The sequence below is a fragment of the Chlorocebus sabaeus genome, chromosome 11, assembly GCF_047675955.1.
Source record: "Chlorocebus sabaeus isolate Y175 chromosome 11, mChlSab1.0.hap1, whole genome shotgun sequence".
NCBI lineage: Eukaryota > Metazoa > Chordata > Mammalia > Primates > Cercopithecidae > Chlorocebus > Chlorocebus sabaeus.
Window position 1 is genome coordinate 59368308 of NC_132914.1, and position 17214 is coordinate 59385521.

General features: G+C 37.1%; 1 protein-coding gene across 2 annotated transcripts in view; it reads right to left on the bottom strand.

Annotated features, from left to right (window-relative positions):
* Positions 1–17214, bottom strand: part of TAFA2 (TAFA chemokine like family member 2) — a 516821-nt gene that overhangs the window by 37811 nt on the left and 461796 nt on the right. For both annotated transcript variants that reach the window (XR_499238.3, XM_008003869.3), the window contains exons 3-4: positions 7282–7434; positions 6033–6157 (exon numbers count right to left, since the gene is read on the bottom strand). Coding sequence is in view for 1 of the 2 variants with exons in the window: in XM_008003869.3 (XP_008002060.1) it covers positions 6033–6157; positions 7282–7434 (278 nt within the window). In the remaining variant the exon portion in view is untranslated. The remainder of the gene's footprint in view (positions 1–6032; positions 6158–7281; positions 7435–17214) is intronic.

Genomic DNA, 17214 nt, shown 5'->3' on the forward strand with positions numbered 1-17214 from the left:
AGCTCTTCATTCAGTAGTTTGTTTCTCTTCAAGTTAGCAGTGGCTATCAGTTCTGTGAATTAGACACATGAAATAGTCAAATACCACTTCCTAAAGCAGTGTTTTCCAATCTACAGGTGGCAATACATAAGCAGGTGATAAAAGCAATTTATGAGGTTGAGATCATGGGAAGGAAGGAAAAGAGGAAGGGAGGGAGGGAGGGAAGAAAATAAAATCAAAACATTATAATGCAACTTTAATTTTAATGTAGCATGTATAAGTGTGTGTATGCATGTTTTGTGTGTGGTAGATCACTATGTAAGATGTATTTCTTACTGTGAGGTCCATTAAAGTAATTAGAAAAACCCTAAAGGTCATTACAGTCTGTGCTGTGGACCAGAAGGTAATTTAGGGCCTGACTGGAAGTGAGATGAAGACAAACAAATGGGGATGTGTCTGTTATGAAAGAGCTGATCAAGAAAGAACCACCCTATTCTAAACCTGTACTTAAACTTGCAAGGCAAGAGAGAGCATTACGATTGAAGAATTTACACAAATTGCACCACCTTAAGGTAAGGAAATGAACTTTTTTCCTCTTGCTGTATACATCATTTTCCATGGGTCTGAACTAGCACCCCTGGACACTGTTTAGATCCACCAGCAGAGCAGAGTCACTGAGCTTTGGTATGAAATCCAGTAGCATGTGGAAGAGTAAAACCTGATGCTTTAATCAGAAAAACATCACAAGATGCTACTTCTTTTCCTCCCTTACAGTGAAAGGATTAAAAGCCTAATACTTATCTATCTTCTGAGATTTTCAGTTATTACTATCATTTAAATGTACCTGGAAAGGAAGTTAGAAATTTTCTTGTCACATGGAACCCAAGAATAAACCTTGGTTAGAGAAATTTGAAACTGAATCTAGCACAACATCCTCATTCTTATGCTATTCTATTATTGTTACAATATTACTCTTAACTTATATTTACCATTGATTCCAGTGTTTGTTGTCAATAGACTGCATACGGGTAAAGGAAAGAATAACGTGGCTGGGTGTGGTGGCTCACACCTGTAATCTCAGCACTTTGGGAGTCTGAGGTGGGCGGATCACTTGAGGCCAGGAGTTAGAGACCAGCCTGACCAGCATAGCAAAACAACATCGCTACTTAAAATACAAAAACAAAACAAAACAAAACAAAACAAAACAAAAAAACAAAAAAAAAAAAAAACGAAAAAAAAAAAAAAACTGGGTGTGGTGGGGATGCCAGTAATCCTAGCTATTTGGGAGGCTAAGGCATGAGAATCGCTTGAACCCAAGAGGCGGAGGTTGCAGTGAGCTAAGACTGTGCCACTGCACTCCAGCCTGAGCAACAGAGTAAGACTCTGTCTCAAAAAAAAAGGAGAAAAAAGAAAAGAATAATGCAACTGTACACTACTCATTCCTCCATTCAATGGCATACTCCTCGTGGGCTGGAATCAAGCCATGCATCTCTACATTCTCTTTAATATCTACTATGGTTGGCTAAATTGAGTAAGATAATACCTGCAACGTACTCAGCAGAGTGCCCAGAACACAGTAAGAGCTAAGCAAATGCTTCTATATTTGCTTTTGTTGTTTTGATTGTAATATGAGTACTATTAGTATAGAATGCGTGGCATAGAAAATTCTTAATATATTTTGATTTTCATTGCATTATACAATAAAATATCATAATGCATACATTTAAAATCAATTTATATTTGAAGAAACATTTAAAAATTACAGAGATCTTATCTGCTTAAGCCACTTTAAATAAGTGCATAAAGTGAAAGATTTCAATTAGTTAAAAATTAGCCAGAAAATTTCTTCTTAAGTATAAGAAAAGTCAATAGACCTGGGATATCTGATTCATAAAGGCAATCTTTCTAAAAACAATGTAAAGTTTTATGTAATATGAAGTTAGGTAAGAGACCAAGTTTCTCTAACCTGATCCTTAGGTAAGAATCAACATTGAAAACTACAGTGACTACTGTATTTTGTAGCTTGGTGCCCATACCATTAGGCAAGGACTGTAAATCCTAAAAACAGAATATTATTTCCTTTAGACTTTCCACAAAGAAAGAATATCAAAACACCCACACACACACACAAAAGAATCACAGTCTGTTTTTTTCTGATTTCAACCATATTAAAGATTATCTTTTCTTATATTTTACAAGCTCTGCAGCACCTTTCCCCCCTGTTACTTTTGTGTTGTATAATTAGCATACAATTATGCACTCTTTCACACTGGAAAGATGATTATTTTATTAATGACCCTTTGAAAAGTTCTTTATTATTTATATTTGAAAGTGAGTTTGAAATCAAAAGGCTTGTATGACTTTTCCTTTCCGTCTGTTTGACTTAGGAGATCTTAAAAGTAATAAAAGAGATGGTTATAGATGTCACAGAAAGTCATAAGTTTCCCACCTTTAGAATGAGAGATGGGGTTTGGGAAACAACTGTTGCATCTTCCACTCTTTCCAAATTAAATTCTTGCGTATGTGAAGAACAGGTATGCAACAAAACACTCAAGTTCCAAAAACGACTCCCTATTTTTTACCTTTTCCCCCTGTTAGCACCAATAGGACATGGGTCAGAACCAAAAAGCTTCCAGAGTCCAATACAAAAACAAAAGGAGACTGTAATTCACATTTGTAGTAAGTAAAATATAGGCTCAAAATTAGTCTTAAGTGGAAAAATCACTCAGACCCTGATTTGTAGTCAATTCGGGAAGGTGCCACTCATCTTTGCTGTGGCCATGCAAGCCTTATTACTGTTTCTGGCTGACTGCTATTTATTTAACAGGCTTACCCAAGCACTCCAGATTGGCTATGGGCCATTATAAGGGAGAATGTACATTATTGCAAATTTTAATTATTTCTCAAGCCATTTTGCTTGCAGTGATAATCCCATAAGACCAACATAGCTTGCGTAAGCAAAGCAAATAGCTTTTGGCTAAGACAGCTCTTCAGTTACTTTGTAACCTATTCCTACATAACTTCTGGCCTTTCCAATTGTGGCTGGGACCTGCCAAATCAGGAGTTCAATGGCTTTTTGGCTCATGGTGATCACAACCACATTATTGAAAACAGGCATATGGACAGTAATATCAATGATTAAAATAATGACTCAAATTTGTTTTCAAAAATAGTGCTATTTATGCATGGTGGAAACACTTCTGCTATCTGCCTCTATCCAAGACTTCCACTGTGGGCAAAGTAACACATGCCTAGAGCTATTTTAAGAATTTTTCTTATCTCCTCCACTTTTTGCACTATTTCAGTGGAGATGGCCAAGCAGTAATAGCCTGATGACCTTGAAAATTTTTTGCTTCATTTGTAGCATCAGGGAAATTTGCCCAAATTGTTTTGTGGGCCAAACTTAATTGCCCATTTTTGCCTTTCTATTTGGAATGCCATAGTGTTCCTTTGGTTGAAAATGTCTAAGTAGCTCCATTTTCACAAGTAACATTTTTCTTGTGAAGGAAAAAAAGGATAAGAGTTTACTTTGGTTGTACTCAAGAAGCTTCTTCTTTCAAGTCTTTCTCTCTCCTCTTATATGTGATGATTTTTCTTTTCAAAATTGGAGTCACAGACTCTTAGAAATGGAGGGGATCTTAAAAGAAACTAAATCTAAACACCTACTATTACATGAATACCCTCTATAATGTCTTAAATAAGGTCCTCCATTACCAGCTATTCTTTGGGGCAAAAGAGATGAAAGAAAAATAGAAAGTGCTATCCTCTATATAGAGGATAATGTCTTACAACTAAAACAAATTATAAGATGTAGATGTGATTTTCCCTACTCATGAGTTCTCAGTCTCTCATCCACCTTGTTTCATTGCATTTGGAAGAATTTGTGAAGCAGACACTCCATTTTAAATTTGAGTCATTGAGAATATGGTCAACAGGCCAAAAGGGAGTGAAACAGCACTTCCAATTTTTTTTTCTTTTTCTTTTTTTCTTTTTTTTTTTTTTTTTTGAGACGGAGTCTCGCTCAGTTGCCCAGGTTCAGGCTAGAGTGCAGTGGCACGATCTCAGCTCACTGCAAGCTCTGCCTCCCGGATTCACGCCATTCTCCTGCCTCAGCCTCCCAAGTAGCTGGGACTATAGGTGCCTGCTGCCACACCCGGCTCATTTTTTTTTTTTTCTTTCTTTTTGCATTTTTAGTAGAGACAGGGTTTCACTGTGTTAGCCAGGATGGTCTTGATCTCTTGACCTCGTGATCCACCCGCCTCGGCCTCCCAAAGTGCTGGGATTACAGGCGTGAGCCACCGCGCCCAGCCCCAAATTTTTTTTTCTATAAGAATTTAGACTGCATGGTCTTGACCTTTTCATTTCAATGATCCAGAAAGTTAGAGATATTTTTAAAGGTCGACCTCATAAGAAAAGAACTATAGGATACTTTTACCACTATTGCTTAAGAATAAGTTAAATTATTAGTACAAAGTACAGGTTAAAAGATTGGGTTTTGGGATGGAACTATGTATTTTGAAACCTGGCTTCCTAATTAATTAGCTATATGTTTTGGGAAGTTACCCGACCTTTGGAAGTTTTCCTTACTCATCTGTAAAATGAGATAATAATATTATCTTCTTCACTGGGCTATTAGAAAGACTAAGTGAGCTAATTCATGTAAAGCATTTTGTTCAGTGTATGGCATATATTTTAAGCATACAATAAATAATAGCTTCCCCTTGTTCACTGAAGTAATAAAAACAAAGAATTTGGTTGTCAAGAGCTCACAATTATAAAAATTTGTTTCAGAATCTCAAAATGTTAATGAATTTCCTTAAGTCCTGTTTTTGGACTGAGAATTAATAGTGCTCGGGAAAATATTTTCATGGTATAAATAGGTTATAAGGAAAATTTACATTGCCAGAATGTTTTTAACAAATTAATACGGATTATATCACGTGCTAGCTCACTGAATAATATAATTATCCTAACTAATTGATCATGCATCCGATGGGTTTTGGAAAGGTGTGACCCTTAGCTAACATGTTAGAGTCAAGAATAATTTCATGAAATATGTTTTTATTCATGCCATTTGAAACTTAGTCACTTCTGTGTATGTCTGATCAGTCAATGTATTAAATACATTGTTTGGCAGACTAAATTACATATCTAGATGAGATTATAAAATAAGCCCAGATGTCCAGACAAGGTTTAAAAGTCTGCTATATCAAATAGTATTATAAATTAGCCAGTCTCTACTTTTATGTTACTTTTTATAAAACATCAATTTATACCATTTTTCTGTTCTATTCTTCAAATATTCAACTTGAATTTTTAGTATGCTTTTCCTAAAAGCAAAACAAAACAAAACCTTCCTTTACTAATTCTATAAAGAAACAAATTTATATTTTGCCAGTCTGAAATACCCATGTGGCGAATTAGGAAATCAAAGAACAAAGCTATTTTTCCATCACCCAGAGGTCAGTAATTACAAAGCTGAAATATATCAGTGTCTTAAGAATATTCTTTCTGTATCGATCTTGAGAATCTGAAATTCTTCCTAGTAGCCCATTACAACAATTGTAAACCTTAACCATTAGAAAACTATTTAACGATTCAGAAATCAGGGAGATCAAAATAATTACTTTCATAAAACTAAAAGAATCTCAGTTAAAAACTGTATTAAAAGTAATATATAAAATAATGTTTTCAGAATTTATTTAGATTACTATACACTAGAAAAATAAAGGATTGGGGTCACCTTCCCAGAATTTAACATGCATCTTCAGCAGGGAAAGGAGGTTCACATTACCCTCAGTATTTTATGAAGGAACAGACAGTGTTTATTGATCAGATAATATGACGGTTGATGGTAATCTATGGAAGATGTTGTTCTGAGTGAAATAAAAATGTTTTATGAAAAAAATGAACCAAGAAAAAAATCGGGAAAACATACTTTGCAAAGCTATACTCTTCCATTCTACAATTGTCACTTAAATTGGTTACTGCACATGCTCTGTTCTCTATTAATTCAGAGACCTTCTGTTTTCCCAAGCTGGCTGTCCACTTACCCTAGTTGTTTTGACTTTATTCCCAGAGGAACAGCTCCATCCTTTCCGATCCGGAAGAACTTTACATTCTTCTCCCTCTAGACATGGCTGCATATGGCACCACCATTTCTGTTCCACTATTGAAGCTACAAGAGAGAAAAAAACATTGAGTCAATGTTTTCTTCTTAGGGCTGTTATTTCTCTTGTGCATCTTTAAAGAGAAACAAAAGCCACTGATTTTTCCTACCAGTGGGAATATTGGTATTTGAAGTATGCCTCTCTTTTTGTTCAAAAACACAAAACCTTTCAAGATTTTCTAACTAAAATAATTTTAAAATTTTTTATGTTATTGTAATGAGAACACTTAACATGAGATCTATCCACTTAATAAAATTTTAAGTGTAGACTGCAGTATAGTTAACTATAGATACAATATGACAGCATTTTTCATGTGAAAATAGACTTCATGAAAGCTAACATAGTGAAAATAAACTATGCAAATGTGTATATGCATCAATTTATATAAACATATAAGAAAAGGGACCTGTGACCAGTTTAGAGTCAACACTTTATAATCAATATAATATTCCCATGAATAAGATGATTATTAGGAGGGTGTTTATCACAGTTATCATGATTTTTTTAACTGTGTGCTATAACCTCATCACAAACAATATATTATAGCAATATGAGCACTTAACAAATTACTATTTATGGTAACATCAATTAAATAAAAGTATATAAAGATTTATGTTCTACTATAATTCGGTGAACTCTCAAGGAAAAAAAACTAATATGTTATTGCATCATCATAAAAGTTGATATTTTGTGTGAATTCTATCCACAACTAAATATTCGCTCATATACATGCTGCTATTTTTTTTTTAATTCTTAAGAACATCCATGGGTTTAAGAACTCATAATATTAAATCATCCATTTTCATCATTCCTTTTCCAATTAATTTACACGTACTCAACCTCCCACCATCCACCAAGAAATCAACATTTCATGGTATCAATACCAGATGCACATAAATTTAATGGAACCTCATTATAATGCCTTTTGTAACAGAACTGCATAATATTTTAGACCTTCTTCCACAGGATTTTAGATTTCAAAATGCCACCCAAATATTCCATTTTCAACTTATTATTCTATTTGTAGTATGTTCACCCAGGACTGATCCCCCATTGATAGCGTTATAGTGGGGTTCCAGTTCTAAGCCATCCTTGGCTGTGCTGTCACAATAAGGAATGGAAGAAGTCGCACCATCCACACATGATGGAGCAGCTCGCGTGGTGCCTGCCACCTGCCCGGGGAAGCAGGAGCACTTGACTGTTTGTGACCGTTCTTCTATCTTGTTCTTATTACAGCATCTGTGGAGTGCCACCACCTCACAAGTTCCCGTTTTAACATGGTGAGCTGCACAAACAAAAACAAAAGATAAGACAACATTGAGAAAGCTTTGGACACTTCCCCCCACCCTTCTTTTTAATTAGCAGTGCATTAAATATAGCTCTATAAGGGGTCCACCATGCATGAAACGACAAATACAGTGATGCTAACTCCATAATGCAGATCTGATTTCTTTTCTAAATGTGGTAGGAACATTTCTGTCAGTGAATGCTTGGTAAAGCAGGAACAATGAGTGACTAGATTAGAATAAGCTGTTAAAAGTCTGATATAGAGGCAATATGTGCCGTCATCAAGAACGTATTTATTTGCATATGACTTTTTAAGGCCTTTTTGTTGAATGTGTTAAAGTAAAATAAACCTCTGGCCGAGGTACCCTGCAATGGGACTGATGCCAGCCCCATTCTCAAAGCGGGTGATTGCTGATAAAGCTTGTGTTATTCTAGGGGACAGTATGAGGACTAGGCAGGAAGTAGAGGCAGACGATGGACATCCACATCCTCAGTATTCTTCTGCTCAATTTCCCTAAAAATGAACAACTGCAGTGTTCTTGAAATTGCCACCATCTTTCTGGAAGATCCAGCCAGTCCCAGAACCCAGAGTCATTCCTTTCAATTTCACCTGAGTGGGCAACTGCCACCAAATGGTACCATGAACTTGGATAATTCATATCTGGCAACCAATTGCCCTGCAAACCCAGCCCAATAAGCTGTCAGGCTTCCGTACTCATTTTGTCAACCTTGAACAAGGCCACTGAGTGTGTTGGGTTAATGAAAATTTTGGACCTCACTCATTATATTATAAGATTCTAGTTTCTCTTCATTATTTTTTTTTCAGCATTTCTTCTTCAAATAGTAATCCAACTGTGAAAGGATAAAACAAAACTTTTGCCTGCTAAAATTAAAAACAGCTTAAAATCAAACATTTGTTAAAAGATTATGCTTTCAGTAATTTTAAAAGTGTAACTCTTATAAAAACAGAAATTACCATGGAAAAGCAGGAGATCTTAAGCAGTTTAATGGCATAAACATATGGAGACCCATTGCAAATGAGATCAGAACACCATGCATTTATATTAATCTTCCTATTGAAGATGAGTGAAATCAATGTGCAGTAACTCAGGCTAAGTAGCTTGCTCAGATTTTTTTTTTTTTTTTTTTTTGGTGATAATACTAACTATACTCTCCAAATTGTTCTTTTTTATGTGTATGATTTTTTTTATTATACTTTAAATTCTAGGGTACATGTGCACAATGTGCAGGTTTATTACATATGGACGTGTGCCGTGTTGGTGTGCTGCACCCATTAACTCATTTACATTAGGTATATCTCCCAATGCTATCCCTTCCCCCACCCCACAACAGGCCCTGGTGTGTGATGTTCCACTTCCTGTGTCCAAGTGTTCTCATTGTTCAATTCCCACCTATGAGTCAGAACATGCGGTATTTGGTTTTTTGTCCTTGCAACAGTTTGCTCAGAATGATGGTTTCCCGCTTCATCCATGTCCCTACAAAGGACATGAACTCATCCTTTTTTATGGCTGCATAGTATTCCAAGGTGTATATGTGCCACATTTTCTTAATTCAGCCTATCATTGATGGACATTTGGGTTGGTTCCAAGTCTTTGCTATTGTAAATAGTGCCACAATAAACATACGTGTGCGTGTGTCTTTACAGCAGCATGATTTAAAATCCTTTGGGTATATACCCAGTAATGGGATGGCTGGGTCAAATGGTATTTCTAGTTCTAGATCCTTGAGGAATCGCCACATTGTCTTGCACAATGGTTGAACTAGTTTACAGTCCCAACAGTGTAAAAGTATTCCTAATTTCTCCACATCTTCTCCAGCACCTGTTGTTTCCTGCCTTTTTAATGATTGCCATTCTAACCGGTATGAGATGGTATCATTTACATTTTTCTGATGGCCAGTGATGATGAGCATTTTTTCATGTGTCTGTTGGCTGCATAAATGTCTTCTTGTGAGAAGTGTCTGTTCATATCCTTTGCCCACTTTTTGATGGGGTTGCTTGTTTTTTTCCTGTAAATTTGTTTGAGTTCTTTGTAGACTCTGGATATTAGCCCTTTGTCAGATGAGTAGATTGCAAAAGTTTTCTCCCATTCTGTAGGTTGCCTGTTCACTCTGATGGTAGTTTCTTTTGCTGTGCAGAAGCTCTTTAGTTTAATTAGATCCCATTTGTCAATTTTGGCTTTTGTTGCCATTGCTTTTGGTGTTTAGGCATGAAGTCCTTGACCATGCCTATGTCCTGAATGGTATTGCCTAGGTTTTCTTCTAGGGTTTTTGTGGTTTTAGATCTAACATTTAAATCTTTAATCCATCTTGAATTAGTTTTTGTATAAGGTGTAAGGAAGTGATCCAGTTTCAGCTTTCTAAATATGGCTAGCCAGTTTTCCCAGCACCATTTATTAAATAGGGAATCCTTTCCCTGTTTCTTATTTTTGTCAGGTTTGTCAAAGATCAGATGGCTGTAGATGTGTGATATTATTTCTGAGGGCTCTGTTCTGTTCCATTGGTCTATATCTCTGTTTTGGTTACTGTAGCCTTGTAGTATAGTTTGAAGTCAGGTAGTGTTATGCCTCCAGCTTTGTTCTTTTGACTTAGGATTATCTTGGCAATGACAGAATGCCACAAAGATACTCCTTGAGAAGAGCAACTCCAAGACACATAATTGTCAGATTCACCAAAGTTGAAATGAAGGAAAAAATGTTAAGGGCAGCCAGAGAGAAAGATCAGGTTATCCACAAAAGGAAACCCATCAGACCAACAGCAGATCTCTCGGGAGAAACTCTACAAGCCAGAAGACAGTGGGGGCCAATACTCAATATTTTTTTTTTTTTTTTTTTTGAGACGGAGTCTCGCTCTGTCACCCAGGCTGGAGTGCAGTGGCCCAATCTCAGCTCACTGCAAGCTCCGCCTCCCGGGCTTACGCCATTCTCCTGCCTCAGCCTCCCGAGTAGCTGGGACTACAGGCGCCCGCCACCTCGCCCGGCTAGTTTTTTTTTTTTTTGTATTTTTTAGTAGAGATGGGGTTTCACCGGGTTAGCCAGGATGGTCTCAATCTCCTGGCCTTGTGATCCGCCTGTCTTGGCCTCCCAAAGTGCTGGGATTACAGGCTTGAGCCACCGCGCCCGGCCTTCAACATTATTAAAGAAAAGAATTTTCAACCGTGAATTTCATATCCAGTCAAACTAAGTTTCATAAGTGAAGGAGAAATAAAATCTTTTACAGACAAGCAAATGAGAGATTTTGTCGCCACCAGGCCTGCCTTACAAGAGATCCTGAAGGAAACACTAAACATGGAAAGGAACAACCGGTACCAGCCATGGCAAAAACATGCCAAATTGTAAAGACCATCGATGCTAGGAAGAAACTGCATCAACTAATGAGCAAAATAACCAGCTAACATCATAATGACAGGATCAAATTCACACATAACAATATTAACCTTAAATGGAAAAGGGCTAAATGGTCCAATTAAAAGACACAGACTGGCAAGTTGGATAAAGAGTCAAGACCCATCAGTGTGCTGTATTCTTACATGCAGAGACCCATCTCACATATAGAGACACACATAGGCTCAAAATAAAGGGATGGAGGAAGATCTACCAAGCAAATGGAAAACAAAAAAAGGCAGGGGTTGCAATCCTAGTCTCTGATAAAACAGACTTTAAACCAACAAAGATCAAAAGAGACAAACAAGGCCATTACATAATGGTAAAGGGATCAATTCAACAAGAAGAGGTAACTATCCTAAATATATATGCACCCAATACTGGAGCACCCAGATTCATAAAGCAAGTCTTTAGAGACCTACAAAGAGACTTAGACTCCCACACAATAATAATAGGAGACTTTAACACCCCACTGTCAACGTTAGACAGAACAACGAAACAGAAAGCTAGCAAGGATATCCAGGAATTGAACTCAGCTCTGCACCAAGCAGACCTAATAGACATCTACAGAACTCCCCACTGCAAATCAACAGAATATACATTCTTCTCAGCACCACATCTCACTTATCCCAAAATTGACCACATAATTGGAAGTAAAGCACTCCTCAGCAAATGTAAAAGAACAGAAATTATAACAAACTGTCTCTCAGACCACAGTGCAATCAAACTAGAACTCAGGATTAAGAAACTCACTCAAAATTGCTCAACTACATGGAAACTGAACAACCTGCTCCTGAATGACTACTGGGTACATAATGAAATGAAGGCAGAAATAAAGATGTTCTTTGAAACCAATGAGAACAAAGATACAACATACCAGAATCTCTGGGACACATTTAAAGCAGTGTGTAGAGGGAAATTTATAGCACTAAATGCCCACAAGAGAAAGCACGACAGATCTAAAACTGACACCCTAACATCACAATTAAAAGAACTAGAGAAACAAGAGCAAACACATTCAAAAGCTAGCAGAAGGCAAGAAATAACTAAGATCAGAGCAGAACAGAAGGAGATAGAGACACAAAAAACTCTTCAAAACAATCAAAGAATCCAGGAGCTGGTTTTTTGAAAAGATCAACAAAATTGATAGACCATTAGCAAGACTAATAGAAAAGAGAGAAGAATCAAATAGATGCAATAAAAAATGATATCTAGAAGAAATGGATAAATTCCTGGACAAATATACCCTCCCAAGACTAAACCAGGAAGAAGTTGAATCCCTGAATAAACCAATGAGTAACAGGTTGTAAAACTGAGGCAATAATTAATAGCCTACAAACCAAAAAAAAGTCCAGGACCAGACGGATTCACAACTGAATTCTACCACAGGTACAAGGAGGAGCTGGTACCATTGCTTCTGAAACTATTCCAATCAATAGAAAAAGAGGGAATCCTCCCTAACTCATTTTATGAGGCCAACATCATCCTGATACCAAAGCCTGGCAGAGACACAACCAAAAAAGAGAATTTTAGACCAATATCCCTGATGAACATCGATGCAAAAATCCTCAACAAAATACTGGCAAACCAAATCCAGCAGCACATCAAAAAGCTTATCCACCGTGATCAAGTGGGCTTCATCCCTGGGATGCAAGGCTAGTTCAATATATGCAAATCAATAAACGTTATCCAGCATATAAACAGAACCAAAGACAAAAACCACATGATTATCTCAATAGATGCAGAAAAGGCCTTTGACAAAATTCAACAGCCCTTCATGCTAAAAACTCTCAATAAATTCGGTATTGATGGAACGTATCTGAAAATAAGAGCTATTTATGACAAACCCACAGCCAATATCATACTGAATGGGCAAAAACTGGAAGCATTCCCTTTGAAAACTGGCACAAGACAGGGGTGCCTTCTTTCACCACTCCTATTCAACATAGTGTTGGAAGTTCTGGCCAGGGCAATCAGGCAGGAGAAAGAAATAAAGGGTATTCAGTTAGGAAAAGAAGAAGTCAAATTGTCCCTCTTTGCCAATGACATGATTGTATATTTAGAAAACCCCATCGTCTGAGCCCAAAGTCTCCTTAAGCTGATAACCAACTTCAGCAAAGTCTCAGGATAGAAAATCAATGTGCAAAAATCATGAACATTCTTATACACCAATAACAGACAAACAGAGAGTCAAATCTCGAGTGAACTCCCATTCACAATTGCTTCAAAGAGAATAAAATACCTAGGAATCCAACTTACAAGGGATGTGAAGGACCTCTTCAAGGAGAACTACAAACCACTGCTCGATGAAATAAAAGAGGACACAAACAAATGGAAGAACGTTCCATGCTCATGGATAGGAAGAATCAATATCGTGAAAATGGCCATACTGCCCAAGGTAGTTTATAGATTCAATGCCATCCCCATCAAGCTACCAATGACTTTCTTCACAAAATTGGAAAAAGCTACTTTAAAGTTCATATGGAGCTTGCTCAGATTTTTCTGAGAGAGAGCAAATCACACATATTGCCTACCTCTTATCCTTCTATGTGAGACCAAGAAACTCAAGTGTAACATACAGTTTAGACATATAATCCTCAATAGGACCTTCAAGAGGCAGATACCATTTCTGCCACTATAGAAACAAATTGGGATGTTTTCTGTGTTTGATTCAAACACAAATCTAGCTCTATGAAAGCTAAAAAATAAGAGGCAGACTTCTGTGCCTATCCTCTCATACTCTGGGGGAATATTTTCTTAGCTAAGAATGAGCCAGTTTGTTTTAATTTGCTGAATGTTTTATATTATATTATACAAGTTAATATTCTGCTTTCTCTACATTTTTTTATTAGGTCACATTTTAAGTAAGTGAATACCATACATCAGCCATGGTCTTGAGTACTGGAAACACAGCAATGAATAAGGGACACAATCTGTTCCTGCCCTCAACGAGCTTATGTTTCTGAGGAGAAAACAAATAGAAAGCACCCATGGCAATAATTAAGGCAATGTTAGATTTTGAAGCTCCTTGAAGAAAATACAGTAGAGTAGAGTAGAGTAGAGTAGAGTAGAGTAGAGTAGAGTAGAGTAATGTGATTCACAGTAATTTTGTAGGATGGGAATGCATATTTTTTCAAGTGTCACAGGAAACATCTCTCTTTGAGGAGATAATCCAAATCATGAGCTGAATAATGAGAAGGAAGTCTCTAATATGAAGATATAAGAAAGGAAGAACAAATATAAGAGCAGCAAATAACAAGTCCATGAAGTACAGAGAAGCGTGGTATGTCCCCAGGGCAGCAAAGATGGCCAGGGTGGCTGGAGTGTGGCTAAACAATTGAAAGTTTGAGGGAAATGTATCAGAAACATAAGCAAATCATGGAAGGGCTGGTATGCGATAGTAAGGAGATTGGATTTTATTCTTCCTTCATGGGAAATCTTTGCGTAGAAATAGTATTACCTCATCTATCTATTGGAAGTTTACTCATGCTACTCTTTAGAGATTGGGATGAAGAAAGCAAGAGTGGAGACCAGTTATGAAGAGGTGTAGGAGTCTCTGTGATCAAGGATGAGACTTAGACTAGATAACAACAGCAGAGATGGGAAGAAGTAGCAGCTTGGATATATTTCAATGTAGAGTTGATTTGATTTACTAGTGGGTAGAATGTGGGGCATGAGGGAAAGAAGAATCAAGAATTTCTCCTAAGCTTGGACTGAGCAATGATAAGTTGATGGTTCTGATAGATAGAGAAGGCCTAGGAAAGAGAAATTTGTCGGAAGATGGATGAGGTTAGTATATCTGTACTTCTGTTGGCGCCATGTTAACCTTAAAAGATACCAATGCAGAGATGTAAATCAAGCAACAACATTTATAAAATAAAGCTTAGGGGAGATATTTGGGCTACAGAGATAGTCTTAAGTGATCTAAGCCTACAGATGGTACGTAAAGCCATGGACTGAACAAGATTACCGGAAAAGGTTTCTACCAACCAGAAAAAGAGAAAAAGAAACAGTCTAAAATCTAGATCTGAAATGGGGAGACAGCAAGAAAACTTATAAGGAGCTGCACAAAAGGTAAAAGGATAAAGAAATGTGTCTGTGAAGGAATGAAGAAATAGAAGACAAAAGAATAAAAGGCTTCAAAAAGGAGACATTGATCAGCTCTGTAAAATGCTGTTGAAAGGTCCAATTGAAGGAAGAGAAATAATTGTCCATTTAAAAAGTAATACAGTGTAGTAGCCAAGAATATAGATTCCAAAATCCGATTACCAAGTTAAAATCTAAGTTCCTCCTAATAACTATTTGATCTTGGTATGTTATCTATTATGCATGGGCAGCTGAGTTTTTTCATGTCTAAAAGAGGGATATTAATAGCACAATCTTCATAGAATTAACTGAGGATTAAATGAATCATGTATCAAGTGTTTAGGACACTGCCTCCCTGTAGCAGGCACTTCTGTAAGTGTTAGTTGTTTATACTGCTGTTAACATTTGATGTTGTTAAAAATCATGTTAGTGGCATAAAAAAAATAAAAACATTATTGAAGTAAGTTTAGTAGAGAAGGAAAGGTAAGGTTGTTATAGTTATAAAAAGTCTTTCAAGGAGTTTTTCTGGGAAGGGAGAAAGGAAATGAAGCAAGAACTGGAATGAAGCATGGGGTCAAGGGAATTTTTTTAAATGGATGCTTTAAAAGCATGCTTTTTTGATGGAGTGATCTAGTAGAGAGGGAAAATGACAACCTAAGGGAAAAAATAGATCATTAACAAAGAATTTTCTTAAGAAAGAAAAGTAAATTGTGATCCAGGGCACCTGGGGAGTTGGCATTAGATTTGTGTGAGGACACAATCCATTTTAACAAGAGGAAAGTGGGATATGTAGGTACAGAGTCAGGTAGATGTGAGTGGATTCGGTGGTGAGAGGATGAGGTAGTTTCTTATCTGATTTCATCTACTTTTCCTATGAAATATGACAGCCCTTGGAGAAGAAAAAAAGAGGGTCTGAAATAGATACCTAAGAAAGAGGAAAAGTGAATTTACCAGGAAAGAGTGGTAGGAATACCCGACAGGGAGTTAGCTGATGCACACTGTAAATTGCAGAGAACACAACAGAATGGAAGATGGAATGAGATTGCAGAGCAGAGTCGAGATAAACATCTCTGTGATGATAGATTTCTGGGGATGCTTGGACTTTGAGAGTGATTTAGGGAAACAGGGATGTGAGTCATGATGAGATTACTCCTCTAAATCTCTGAATGGAAGCCAGGGAAAGATGATAAGGGCTTCTTCAGATAGTGACATTAGTAGGCAGATCACTAAACTGAGATAGCTTCTGGGAGAACGTTATAGTGGCTGGGGCTTCCACAGTCCTATAACAGCCAGGAGCACATGGTAAGTTTCCCCTGACCTCTCCTCTGAGAAAAGAGGCACCTTTCTGGCACCAAGGCTAGTTTCCTTCTTTATTTCAAGGAGATTTTATTGTATGTTGAAAAAGAAATAAGTGAAAACTCATCTGTTTTCCATTTCCATGCATAATCAAAATTTGTTTCTACTTTGCCTGACTAAATAAATAAGAGGACAAAGTAACTGTGGCAGTCATTAGTCCTGTTGACCAAGTATGTCTGGTTCTCTCCCTTCTGGACAAAGGTTGTACTGTACTTGTTCACTCCACTTAATTTAGATGTAAGGGTATGACTTGCTTTGTCCAATGAAATGAAAGGTAAAGTAACATGGGCCACTTATGAGGAGAAACTAATAATATCAATTCTATATGGAAGCTTTAAGAGCTACTGTGTAATTCAGCATGTTTCTCCCCACCAGCCAGAGCAATCAATTATGTTCTTGATAGTGGAGGCCACGGCAATCTGAATCCCCAACTGAAGAGACATGGAACAGACTCACCACAGATCATGATGGGCATACGAGTGAGAAACAAAGCCATGTTGTTATAAGCCTCTAAAATTAGGATGTTGTTTGTTACTGCGACCAACTCAGCCTACTATAACTACAAGGTAGTACTTTCACTGCTTCTCCGATTGTTCAGGAGGATACACTTGCCAAATGCATTAGTTGGAGAGTAAGTCCATGAAGCATGATATCTCAAAGCCCGAATCATCCTAGCTTATTTGAGCCAATGCAGAGTCAAAATGAAAAAGAAAATATTTAAATATTTATATAATGTGAGGGGTTCTGAGAAATTATTCCACAATGGGATAATGACATGGTTAAGTTTGGCATGCCAGAGCTCTGGTGAAGAAAATGTGCCTCTTTCTTCTTGGAAGAGAAAGGAGGTGAAATGATGATCACAGTGCACAATGGAGAGAAGGGAAAGAGAGGTATGCCCTGCTTCAGAGAGCATGATGCTAGATGTTAGGAGATCA